Consider the following 13,998-nt stretch of genomic DNA (forward strand, 5'->3'; position numbering starts at 1 on the left):
CCTCAAGGCAGAATTTTTAGATGAAGGATAGTTGGAATTGTGATAGCGGAATTGAGAACACCCAGTGAGAGGGATCAGATCCTTTGTGCTATTTTGAAGCAAGAAGAATCTAGTTTTGCAAAACCAAAGTACTCTTCTTCTAGGACCTCTTCGGGGAAGAATCTGAATCGTCTCTTGAAGTAAGCTTAAGTATTGTGCATTCCACCACATGAGACCCAAAAGACTGGTAGAGTGATAAGTATTTGTGTAATTCAATATTTGTAATCAATCTGTAGTCTTTTCTACAAGCCATAGTCAGCCTTTTCTAGCCAAAAGTGTGTGCTTTATCAATACGAGTGAGGGGCAAAACACCAGCATACAACTGATGTGGCTTTGTCTTGAAATAAGAATGTTCTTCTCACACTACACAAGTCATTCATATCACAATATATAATGAGTGTGCATAGATTTCGGAATTGTGGCTCAAAGGCTAGGTTATCCACGTTTGCCACACACACCCACAAAAACCATTGAAAAGACACTTAAAACATAGGAATAACAAATCAGTTTTCTTTTATGAGAACATTTTAAAAAATAGATCTTTATTTGTTCAAATAAGACTTGTATGCATACGAATAATTTAGAGGTAGAATCAATATAAAAAATTGTATAAATTAAATTAAGGCACACAATTCTGCAACTGATGCCTAGTTTCATAGAGTCTAGTTTCGCATTTGAAAAATGATTTCCTAAAACATATCATTGGTGAGAAAAGTGTATTTTTTATATAGTAGTCAGGGTTGGGACATGTTTTGCACAGGAATGAACTACAGGAATATGCCTGCAAACTCGGAGGCATTTATTATGATTTGAGTGAAAATAAAACAAGCATTAGAGAGAGCCAAAAAGTCAGGACTTTAATAATTAGTGGTAGTGCTATGGGCTTTGTTAGTGCTCGTTCTCTTTGGTGTCATTTATTTTTAGATTACTGTTTGAAGATGGCCGACATGCTGTTTTCAACATGCTCACTATCTTGAAACTGTAAAGAATGGTAAAGTATGGCAAAAACATTCAAAGATGGCCTCCCATTATTGCACAGATAGCCATATTTATATTTTAGGATTTTTGCCATACTTTGCCATTATGTTACCTCTCCAAGGTGGTCAACTGTTTCGGAGCAATGCGCCGGCCACCTTGAAAAGGTAAGAGTAAAAATGAGAAAAAGAGGATTCGATGATAGTCGCCAAAGTGAGCAGTTGCGAGTGACCTAATGGCTGCAGTTCAGGGAGCTGCGAGATCATTGCAAAAGGAAAAAGGTTAACGTTTTTAAAAGTAAAAAATAATGTTTTTAAAGGGCATATTACCTCACCAGGCTGGGCACTGAGGGTGCTTTTATTTTGGTGGATGTGTACTTTGGGCACAAGCAAAATGCTGCTACTAGCTATGAGTGGAGCTAATACCCGAGCTGGGCTGATCCGCCATTACCCCAGGCTGTACGCTGTAGTGGGTGCAGACAAAATGGGATTGACAGTTTACCTGAAGGCAGTGGAAGAAGATGGCTGACTCAAAGCCTCTTTATAATGAATAGTATAAAAGATTTTTTTGCAGAACACTAGGCTGGTGAGGCAGCTAAAGCGTTATCAAGTGCTGGCCCTAAAAAGTTGCATTCTTGACCATGGCACTTGATTCAGATTTTTGACATCTTTGTCCTGCCATGCTCGCTAGTGTCGTCCTACAGTGCACCGTCCTTCACAAACCAGAAGAGAAGTTATTTCAAAGCAAAAAACATAGTCCAGATGTTTCGATTTTGAGTTCCACTTGAGGTCCCTTTGGAGAGAAACAGATTATGCAACATTTTGGGTATGTATTTCAGTCAAATAAATGAGCCAGTTCTTTCAGGAGGTTGTTGCACGTGCTAGTGCCTAGTGAGATCATGCACATGAAGTCTCGGAAGAACCGAGGTGAATATCTGCGCTGTTCGTAAGTTCATATTTTCCGTATGTATCGCCATCTTGTTCTGTGTCTTCTGTCTCACTTTGATGATGGATTTCGATAGACAAGACATAGATGTACGCGCCAATAATTCCTCCAACCATAGGGGCCACTACGGGAACCCACCACCAGTTGTTACCAGCACTGCAACAAAAATACATTATGTTATCATTGTGTTATGGAATAAAAAGAGCGCAGCAAAAAAAACAAAAAAAAACTTTTTAACACGAAGAGGGATGAAAACCAGTCGGATCTGAATTACCAAATGAAGTTCATGTGTCCATGTCAGTTAAATTATCTGGTAAGTGGACTTTTTATGGGAGAAAGTCGAAATGGCCCCCGTGGTCTTCTGACCGGCGGAGAGGTCTTTTGACGGGGGAAGTTTGGCGGGCGGCAACCGCCGCCCGCCAACCTTGGAATGACCCCCTAAATCTTTGCAGTTGTCAGAAATAACAACACTTAAAACGTGCAGTAAAACAAGTGTCATTATGTTGGTGATTTCAATCCCGTTGGTAAAGCAGTGAAGCAGCACAATCATTTGAAAACTTGTTCAGTGTTTTTTTATCTCATTGGCAGAGTACCAATAACAGCTGACATTACTAGGACAGGAGATGATAATGGCACATGTTGGACCTGGCCCTTTTACAGGGTCATTCCCCAGACTTTTTGCTTTTTGTCTCCCTATTTTTCTGACCTTTGTTGGCTGACGTTTTGACTCTGAGCACTTTTTCTCTGCTAACCAGCCTGCAGCGCTGCTTGCGCCACCCACTGAAGTAGCCTGTCAAACCTATCTCAGTCCTGCTAGCGCAGAGCCTGTGTGCGCAGTTTCCTGCCACAGGGACATGGCATCTAAATTTACTTGCCAGGCCCAGAACTCCCCTTTTACTACATGTAAGTCACCCCTAAGGTACACCCTAGCTAGCCCTTTGGGGAGGGCGCCATGTATGTAGAAAGCAGGACATGTGCCATGTTGCGTGGCCTGTCCTGGTAGTGACAAACAGCCTAACTTGGTGTCTCACTGCTGTGAGTGCTGCCTCCTCATGGGATTGCGTTGGAAATGCCCTGCCTTATGTGTAAGGGGTATTGTCTGATTTATGAGGGGTAGCGTAGGCATGGTTGTGATAGTGGTAAGAAGTGTTGCTTGCTGGTGTAGGTGTATTTTTTATTACTATCACAGAAATGCCACTTCTAGAAGTACACATTTATATGTGCTTATGACTTTGGTGTTTTGCAGCTTGCCTCCAATCCACGTCTGGGCAGACTGACAGTTGGGGCTTTGTGCATACTTCTCAGACAGCCTGAACACAGGGAGGGTGGAGGTGTCACAGAGGTGCATCTACATATTGTAAAGCCTTCCTGGGCTGAGAGAAGGGAGAGGCGGGGCACACCTGCATTTGTAAAGACTGTGCCCTGGCCTCACACAATAGGGTCGTTAACCCCCCACTGATGTTTGGAGCCTGTGCTAAAAGGAGAGAGGGGGCACTCCCAGAACCAGTTGTAACTGGCTGGAACCTCCTCTCTCTGCCATTGTAAGACACACTGTAAACCCAGTATAAGTACAGGGGAATTTTCCCCACAATTTGAACATTCTTGGGACATGAAACTGGACACAGAACTCTGATGAATGGAATCACCAGGAAACCACCTTGGACTGCTGCTGCTGTGCTGACCTGTGACCTGCCTGGTCACTAGGAGGAACTGCCACCATCTGCACCCCTTGTGATGGCCTGTAGCTGGGCCCACCAACCCTGTGCTCCCTTCTGCTTTTGTTTGTTCCCAATGGCAGGGTGCTGTGGCCTCTGACCCCTGCAACGATCCCTACAGATGTGGCCTAAAGCGCTTTGAAAAAGCGCCCTCTTAAATTGCGGAAGAACGATCACTGCCACAGCCCGGGAGCATCAGAGTGCCCCTCACACTCTCCCCAGCGCCTCTTCTCTGCTGGGATCACCGCCGCAGCCCGGGCTTGGAACAGAGCCCTCGCGATTTCCTAAGCGCGCTGTGTTTAATTTGCCCAACTCACCGCCGCGAACCGGGCGCCGCATGTTGTCTTTAGTGCGAGGATCGTGCTGTTGCTAGTGCCCCCCGGGCACCGGCCAGGAGGACAGGAGCGACCGCGCTCCAAACAGTGCCCCCGGGGCAAAGCGCGCTTCTTGACACGCCCCCGGGGCACTTGCAGGCACCATCCTCGGTACCGGCCTCTCGCTCCAGCCCCGGTCAGGCTGGGAAGCGGCTCACGCACCAAAGCGGTGCGGCCGCTGGCAGAAGCAGGAGGAAAGCCTCATCGGAGGCTCCTTCTTCCTTTTTCCTCCATTTTGGGCAGCCGCACCGTGGACAAGGGTGTCTGCCTAGTCCTAAGCAGGACACGGGGAGAAAAGGGAATCCCCTTTCCCCCGGTCACTGCACTAGGGGTGCGATCGCCCCATACTTCCCTAATCTTTGACGCTTTGGCTCCCCCCCTTCGGAGAGGGCCATTAGAGGACCAGGGGCCCCCCAAGGATCATGGGTCCCGCAGGGGACCGGTCTTTTCATTGTAGAGGGGGATCAGACCACCCCTCTCTACCAGGAACCCTCAGAGGCCCCCATTTTGCGCATAGGAGCGCCAGGGGGCCCATTGTTTGTCTTTTAGGCACGAGGAGTGCCTCTCCATCACAACCAGGCACTTTTTAGGGAATATGGGCTCCAGGAGCCTAGTATAGACCTTACCTGCTTTCATAATATTACATATATGTGTTAATGTTTCTTTTATGAGTGTGACAAGCTGATATGTATTTTTATGACTTGTGATCTGTTTTCTAATGCTCCTTTTAGGAGTATTTAGGGGTTATTCATGACAAGTGCATATAACTCTTATTGTAATTCCTGACTACTGCTTATGTTGCAGAATCCTGAGTACTTACGTGTTCTAATGTGACAACTGCGTATTCTTGCAGAGTATTAGTAACTTGTGTAACATTCTGACAACTGCTAAGGTAGCAGGGTATTACTTATGTGTAACGTTGGTCTAATTATATTTTGTGCAATACAGATAATTTTTAGCTCAGTGTTGTGTTTACTTTGTGGTGTACATTTTGCGTCACATGTGTTATGTGTGTTGTGCAAACGCTTTACACATTGCCTCTGGGATAGGCCTGACTGCTCGTGCCAAGCTACTCAGGGGGTGAGCAGGGGTTATCTTGGATGTTTAACTCCCTTGCCCTGACTAGAGTGAGTAGGTTCTGTCTGGCTGAGGTGCATACCTTAGCCAACCAGAAATCCCATTTCTAACACCACACAACTAATGAATTAATTACTTAATGATAATGGTTCTTCTTCAGAGTCTTCGTTCTCACAACCCTGACACATTGACCCCTGCCTCAACCATGGTACACTTTCCAGACCACAAAGGTGAGATTAATGAAGACCACTCCCTATGTAACTAAAGCTTATTCAGAACATTTTAGTTTCATTTTTTTTACATGTTCCTTCCCGACCTATTGATCCAAGACTGTGACGAAGAAGACTCGAACTTGGAGTAGCGAAGACTGCCGGTAAGTAAGTTGGGCAAACTCTCCTCATCCGTCTTCCTCTTCCCAGTCCTCACACAGTGAGTATATACCCAGGCAAAAAGGAAACAATAAAAAGAACACCTCAAGATGTTTTGAGGTCCAAATATGTTTTACTGACATCCAGAAAAACAAAAAGACTACTTTAGATATTGTTAACAGAGGACAACACTAAAGAACCAAAAGAAGAAGAAACCATCTCCCCATCCACATCTTATAATGGTGTGGGAGAGGCCCAAGTGGTGGCTGTACAAAAGTCTTTGATAGAGGTTCCCCTAAATGCTGCCAAAGAAGTGGAGATGCCTGTGATGAAACATCAACCACTGTTTTCTGAAAAGTTAAAGCAATGGCCAATCTTATTGATAACATTATTGTGGTTGTAGATTGCTTAGATTGCTTATGAACTTTATCAACTAAATCAAAAGTCATTGAAAAGTCAGCCTGAAGGAAAGAAACAGTTCTGCCCAAATAGACAAAACTTTGTGTATGTCAAGAGAATGCCAAGGGATCCCCTGTGAGGAAGAAGAAGGAAAAATACTGGATGCACTAGATTATGCAACAGGCGGAAGTAAGATAGAATATAAATAGGAAAGTAGGATTTGGTCTCAACATTAACTTATTAGCAAAAAACCTTACTAAAGGATTTATTGCAAATAAAGCTTCTAGCTCTGCCAGCCTACGCCCTGAACAGATACCTCAGAAACACTGAATGGTTTCACCCACTGACCTACGCCCATTCAGACCTCTCACAATGCACCACTGGAACACTTTAGCTGAGAGGACCTGCTTCAGACTTCAAAACATTCTTTCCTTTCTTGTCCTATAAATGAGAGGAATTAATGCTAATCCTGACAATTTTAGCCTTGATAAATTCCTGTGTAGATGAAACACATGTTGGCTGTTGCTTAATTACCTGGCAAAGTACTGAAAACTTTGACATCGTTGATATACACCGTACCTCTGAAAACAAATAAAAAACCTACAGTGCTATTTACCTACGAGTTCAATGGACATTGGTCTATTTACTATTGTTTGGCATTAATTCCTGTGTGGTGTGCTACAGCATTTTTAAAATACAAGAAAGTATAGGCTCCTGCCGAGATTTTTCAGAGCTAGGTATCCCCTGACCCCTCATTCAAAATGGCTGATCAGTCTTGTTTGGTCTGGAGACACAATTTATCTTCGATAGCCAGCTTCCACTAAAGGAAAATGGATAAGTGCAACTAATGTATGGTCATTCACTGATTTCCCTACTTGCTTCTCCACTTGGGGGCCAAAAAACTTAGAACCATTAAAAGGCAAATGGCTCAAAAGCACCTTTTGAGAACTGGCAGTCTTCCAGGCCTATCAGCCACAGATGATGTATTGCTGCAGATGAAGATAATGATGAAGCTGCTGCAAATAATCCATCATATTATAAGTCAGACAGGAATCCAATTTGTTGTTCTTTTATGGAAAGACAAAGGGGGTCATTCTGACCCCCGCCGGCGGCGGATGCCGCCGGCCTGGCGGGCACCGCCAGGAGACCGCGGCGGTCATTCTGAGTTTCCCGCTGGGCTGGCGGGCGACCGCCAGAAGGCCGCCCGCCCGCCCAGCGGGAAACCCCCTCCCACGAGGATGCCAGCTCCGAATGGAGCCGGCGGAGTGGAAGGGGTGCGACGGGTGCAGTTGCACCCGTCGCGATTTTCAGTGTCTGCCACGCAGACACTGAAAATCTATGTGGGGCCCTGTTAGGGGGCCCCTGCACTGCCCATGCCAGTGGCATGGCACTGCAGGGGCCCCCAGGGGCCCCACGACACCCGTTCCCGCCAGCCAGGTTCTGGCGGTGAAAACCGCCAGAACCAGGCTGGCGGGAAGGGGGTCGGAATCCCCATGGCGGCGCTGCTTGCAGCGCCGCCGTGGAGGATTCCCTGGGGCAGCGGTTTCCCGCCGGCTTCCCTTTTCTGACCGCGGCTTTACCGCCGCGGTCAGAATGCCCCCAGAAGCACCGCCAGCCTGTTGGTGGTGCTTCCGCGGTCGTTGGCCCGCCAGGGTCAGAATGACCCCCAAAGTGTGCAAACTTTCCTTTGCTTTTGTTCCTTTGGTATTAATTGAAAATGCCTACAAAGTACGTGAACTGTGTATATTGCACAGGTACCTTTCCTCAAAGCAAAGTCTGATGCTCCACAAGCCTTTGATCCCACCTTCAATGTTATATCTGCATGGTTAGCAGGTACTACATCTTCTGAGATAGTCGTACACTGTGAAGTGCCAGCTATCGGAGATATCTCTTTGTCAGATACCTCAGAGAACTAGATTTCTCTGTGTCCGACTATTCCCTTCACAATACTTTTTATTGCCTTCTCTACTAGACGCAACTCTGATGACTTTATTCTTAGAGAAGATGATTTTCTTCTTAGGGAAACCTAAATTACTTTTTAAATGCTGAATAAGTTCAGGTAACTAAACACCACTTTGCTCTACCTCGACTTGACTTTCGACATGTCAATGGCCTGTGTCAATGCAGAGTCACTGGTAATTCTTTTAGCAGGAGGAGTACCTTCACTCCCCTGAAAGCTTCCTTCCACTGCTTTATTTATCATATCCTGGAGCAACTTTGTTGAAATCTGACTGTGCCTGCCGGGAACCACAAGGATCTTCCTTCCCTGAGCATGCACACTCCACATGCTTCCGTTTAACAGGACGCCTTCTTGGTTCCATGTTGCTTTTAGAGCTTGTACTAGAACAAGGAATTGTTTAGACAACCTTTGTTTTCTGTCCAGATATATGGGCCCTCATTTCAACACTTGCCGCCTGCCATGTTGAAACCGCTGCATGGCCGCCAATGCGGCCGCATTCACGCGGTGCCTATTTGGAGATCCCCGCTGGTTTCCTTCCACCAGCCCACAAGGGGTCTTGGCCGCAACACGGGAGCCGGCTCCAAATGGAGCCGGCGGAGTTGCGGCTGTGCGACGGGTGCAGTTGCACCTGTAGCGCTTTTCACTGTCTGCTATGCAGACAGTGAAAAGCTCCATGGGACCGTGGCAGGGGGCATGCCAGGGGCCCCACAACTCCCCTTTCCGCCAGCCTTTTCATGGCGGTTCATACCACCATGAAAAGGCTGTCAGGAGGGGGACTCGTAATCCCCTGGGGGATTACAACCGCTGGGACAGAAGTGGTGGGAAACCGCTGGGACAGAAGTGGCGGGAAACCGCTGGGACAGAAGTGGCGGGAAACCGCTGGTCCCGGCGGTGCGACCGCGGCGCTGCTGCCGCGGTTGTAATGCCCGAGTTTGTACCGCCAGCCTGTTGGCGGTACAAACTCCAAAACAGCCCTGGCGGTCAAAGACCGCCAGGGTTGTAATGAGGGCCACAGTCTTATTCATAAAAGCAGAAATAATGGAATTGCTGCCATCTTAGGATCAGGACACATTTGCTAATATCACAGGAGGACTGATCGGCTAGTACTGATGTGGTAAGCTGGAGCATAAAGTTAGAAGTGTGATCACTGGCACATTATTCCACTTTTGCCTGAGAGAATGACTCTCAGCTATATCAGGAGTGGGGCTCTCTAACTGTGAGCGCTAATTTCTATGCTAAGCAGCACAAAAAAGTAACAGTTCTTGATGTCGGAAACCTCAGCATGCATAACTGACTCAGAGGGAATAATTACAATATAAAATCTAAATTCTGAAATAAACGTGTTTTGCAGGCAAAGAAGTACTTCCAAGTCGATATCTTACACAAAGAGAAAACAGGGAGTGGTGTAGGTGCAATAAGGACGTTGGACGAGGAGGTGATGCTTCTGCAACGTTTTCTGATGAGGTGTGGAGGCAGAAATGACTAGCGGTATCAATGTTACTTCTCAAATTTACCACCTAACCTAAATATCTTTATTATAAAGGGTATTTTTTTCTGATGTGCATCGATTGTTTGACTAAGATTTACCAAGCACAGTCTAATGCATTGCCTCAAGTATTTGAAGAAGTTGGCCGGTTAAGTAATTTCAGAACAGGCCTAGTAATGCTTCAATTTGTGAGAAATTAAAGTAAGTAACATAATTAAAAAGTGAGATCAGTTGATTAACAAGTTATTCTAGGAAACATTCTGCTCTCTCCAGCTGATGTGGATGTCTTGTGGCAAATTGAAATAGAGGGGTGATATCTGGATTTTTGTGTTTTTAGAACATGCTAATGTGTAAGGAAAGCATGAAGCTAGAATAATAATCAGGAATGCAGTGCAAAGACCAATATGACTGTGAACACTTTTAGGGGACAAGTAATAAAATCACAGCTGAACAGCTACATTGGGGAAAACCAAAGTGGAACAGAATTTGTTATCTCTGAGAAGGTAATGAATGGATCGTATGTTGCACACTCTGGGCATGATTTAAGAAAAGTGGCACTTCACTTTTCTTGTGTCCCTTACCGCCCCCCTAACGCAACCATGCAGTATCTAAGATGCGGCACATCACGGTGGTAGTTGGGGAACTAGAGTCAATATTTTTGATGCTAGATCAGAGCTTTGCAGGATTAGCATAAAAAATGTTGGCGCTAATCCTTGAAAGCCCACCCATTGCGACCCATTGTAAGCTATGGTGTGCCTCCTTTTAACGCCAGCTCTGAGCAGTAGTTAAAAGTGCCGAAAAAAATGACACAAAGAAATCTCTTAAATTTCTTTGTGCCATTTTTTTTCGCACCCCCCTAATGGGGGAACACCCCCTTTTCATACATTATGCCTGGCGCAGGCATAATGTAGCACAAAGGGTTACAAAGTGGCGCAATGCCAAATGTAAAGAGACATAATGAATGTACAAAACATAAGCATGAGTGACATTATAAAATAATTAAAAGGAAGAGTAAGCACTCAAGTAGAAAAAGAGAGTGAAGGTCCCCTTGAAATAGGCACCAGAGTGGAAGGTGTAGGCTTGAAGCACAACGCTAACAAAACAGGGCATGAAAAAAAGAAATTTTGAGTGGTGCCCATCTCAATCGAAGTGAGAAAAACAACAGTGGTAATAGAAAAGAAAATTGAGTATAAAAGAATACAAGTGATCTGGGTAAAGCAAGTACTACAGAAATGGGAGGTGACAATCCGGTGGGAGTTTGGCAGAGAGCATCCGAAAATATGAACAGGGCATAACAGGAACAGGTAGGAATTGAAAGAGGCTGAAGGAGCCTGTAACCTATTGCCTATTGGAATGCCTATATAAAGTTTGCATCAGAAATCATAAAGTGAGTGAGAGGGTAGATGGAAAGATAAATTCAGTTGGATAACAGTACAACTGAGACAAATTACGAAACTGGAAGATATTAAGTGGATTTGAATTAAGGCGATGCAATAGAACCAATAAACTAAAGGTGATTGCAACAATACTGTTTGGATGAAATATCAGACAGGCAGAGTAGAATTATTAAGAGTGATTGTCATTTCAGACGGTACAGCAAGGAGATGTAGAATCGTTTGTAGTAAAAGTTGGGGATCGGGGAAGATCAAGTGATACATCATATACAAAGATGCACAATGATCCTTACCAGAAATAAGATATCTCTAGTAAACCTAAGGATTTTTTGTAATTGTATGCAATACAGTTTTGAAGATAAATTGTACATGAGGGAAAACGAGTAAGCCTCTCAGGAGTTTTATATATTAACAAAATCTAAAATGTGTCCTTGCACTGATAGACACGCGGTGATGCTACAGCCCTGTACAGACTAATTTCATAAGTAGCTTTTTGATCACATTTGCGATGTGCCTCAAAGATGAAAGCCATTATGGGGTCAATGATCACCTACTTTTTTTATATGAAATATGTAGATCGGAAGTATAGAAGAGAGAGGCAGGAGATGAGCAGGAAGGGAACTATTATGTCGCAAGTAGATGCATCAAATTTACAAAGGCTTTAATAAAAATAAGTATTAATGACAACTGCATTTTGGCGCAGAGGTGCTTGTACCTGAGAATAATGAAGTGCAACTCGGGAAACACCCTGGGTAATGAACAGTCCACTGTAGGAGAGTGCACGATGTGTAGGTTTTGTATAATAACCTGTGAATGGACTGAATGCGAGTTGCAGGAGGTTGGTGCTTGTAAAAAATAAAAATAAGGTGGAATTGTCTAAAAATCAAAAACACATGTTCTAACAATGGCACATATTCTAATAATGACTTGAAAATATTCTTGGATAGCCGAGGTTTATGTAACAGAGGAGGACTGTAAAATAATTACAAGCATTCTTGAAGATGCACATGTGCAGATGCGCAAGCGGACATTTGCACCTGCAGCATTCAGTTGTAGTTCAGATCTCTTCGAGAATCAATCCTTTACTTTTTAGTGCCCATCTGTCACTTGCAATGAATGCTACTTTCACATTTCAACGTCCCTCTTTGTTTTCATGTGATCTATCACTCACAGGTGATGTAGATAGTTTGCCTAATAGGGCAGACACAGAAAAAAGTTTTAATTTTATCAAAATCAAGAGGTGGTCCTTGAAGAATGAGACAAGAAAATGTTTGTTGCCAAAGGTTTTTTAAGACTAAGAAATCATGACACGTGCATTCGCATTCATTTTCTTTGTAGGGTAACCACTCTCTACCCTTTCCCATCCTTTCTTTGTTCTAAATTTGCCATGACTGACACCAGTGATTGACTGCTTCTGCCACCCAGTGGAGTGGAACTAGCTCTGTCCCTCAAGTCCCTTTTCCATTTCAGATAGTGACTTCAAATGCAGAAAGGTACTGTCTTAAACCGACACATAACAGACCGACAGGAGCTTCTGCCTACCAACACGTTTTGTTCTGTCTTCTTTTAAGACATTTCATTTTCATACTATTTTGTCTTATTTTTACGTTAGCGTATTGGAATCTTTATTAAGCAGACAAAATATCATTAGGCAGAACTTACCTGAAAACTTCAAGTCCCCAGCCTGCCACTGCAGTGAACATTCTTGGGCCAAGATCCCTGGCCGGGTTCATGGCACAACCAGAGTTCATCCCTAGGGAACAGCCTAGAAGGAAAATGAGCAAACCGACTGCCACTGGCTCCAATCCATGAGGTGCCCCTTTATTCCTGGTGTCGAAAATAGCAAACACAGAAATAACAAGAAGAGCCGTTGATGCCACCTGTTCAATGGGAAGAAAAAATATCTAGCTTCAAAAATTTGTTTGAAAATGTATCTCACTTCACCAATGTCTTCACTTCAAATATAAATTGTCTTATTCACCACGTCCTTACATACTTGAGTTGAATCCTAGCTCTTAGAGAGATAATCATATAATACATTACTGGAAAGAAAGTTGCTTCTATTTTGTAACCCAGTGGAAAAAGTCTTCCTTTTCAATATTAAAGCCCTACCCTTTTTACCTATTGTCTGACATAGTTTGGGGGTCAACAGCACAAGCATATGTATTTGGCCACATCCATGGTGGTTAGGATCATTTGCTTCTTGTGAGTCAGTCCTACAATGGCTCTGAAAACTGGGCCAGGTATCCCCCATCCGCACTTGACTTTCAGGGAAGTAAGAGCGGGCAGTCAAAGGCTTTTCTGGGAGGTTGTGTGGGGATTAGAGACTCAGAACACAAGCAATCACACAACAGCCACAATAACTGACTGTCCAGCCCAGTGTTTGGAAAGGGAAGTACTTCAATCCCAAAGCACCTCAATGAGGTTTTCTGCAAAGTTCTATAGGCATCTCATACCAAGTTATAGAGTTCATCTTCAATTAAGTCGATCATAGATATGAATTGGGCAAAGGTGCGCGCAGGAATTGGGCACATATGTGAGGTCACAATTGTGCATGTTTGTTGAGCTATGTACATAGTAGCTAAATAGATGGATAGACAGATAGATAGGCAGATGTATTAAAAAAACACTTTAAAAAACGCTTAAAACGTTGTTATAGTTAAGAAAACTTTATTTATTCTTGCTATACCAACCAAATTTAAAGTACACAAACATTAGAAATTGTTAGGTTATAGTAATACCTGTTATTTATAGTTTAAGCACCACCTTTATATTAATATAATTTTATTCATTCTTTTTCTACAAACAAAAATTAAATTGCACAAACAGTTAAATGTATACACTTTTACTTATACCTTTAATTTATAATTAATGTAACACCTTCAAATGATCATAATTTGCACATCTCCATACATAGTGTATTCGATTCAGTAGCCAGACTACATTAACTATAACTCGCCAATAGTAAAAAGAGGCAGTGATTTTTCTCCAAAATTCAGGGGAAGTCTTATACCTAGGGGTCCTAACTGTAACTACAGAGTGGCTACTGTTGGGCCTCTTAGGACTCACAACATGTAGGGCAGAACATTTTCTTGCCCAGCTTTAGCAGGACACTATTCCTCTTTGCTTCATTTGTTCTTCTTTTTTAAAGGGCTTTGACTCTCACTACGAACGTTGTGCTCAGATTTCCCTATTCCCATGACCAGTGTGTACATACATGTCCTTAATTCAAAAGTTATTACAAAGATCTGTTGTTCACAGATTTG

At 43.8% G+C, this 13,998-nt stretch overlaps 1 protein-coding gene across 1 annotated transcript in view; it reads right to left on the bottom strand.

The window, feature by feature from the left end:
* Positions 1–546: 546 nt before the first annotated feature.
* LOC138283890 (aquaporin-9-like) overlaps positions 547–13,998 on the bottom strand; it is a 141,241-nt gene continuing 127,789 nt past the window's right edge. The window contains exons 5-6 of the mRNA XM_069222095.1: positions 12,395–12,612; positions 547–2,115 (exon numbers count right to left, since the gene is read on the bottom strand). Of these exons, the coding sequence (XP_069078196.1) occupies positions 1,911–2,115; positions 12,395–12,612 (423 nt within the window). The 3' untranslated portion in view covers positions 547–1,910. The remainder of the gene's footprint in view (positions 2,116–12,394; positions 12,613–13,998) is intronic.

The sequence above is a fragment of the Pleurodeles waltl genome, chromosome 3_1 (genome assembly GCF_031143425.1).
Source record: "Pleurodeles waltl isolate 20211129_DDA chromosome 3_1, aPleWal1.hap1.20221129, whole genome shotgun sequence".
Lineage (NCBI taxonomy): Eukaryota > Metazoa > Chordata > Amphibia > Caudata > Salamandridae > Pleurodeles > Pleurodeles waltl.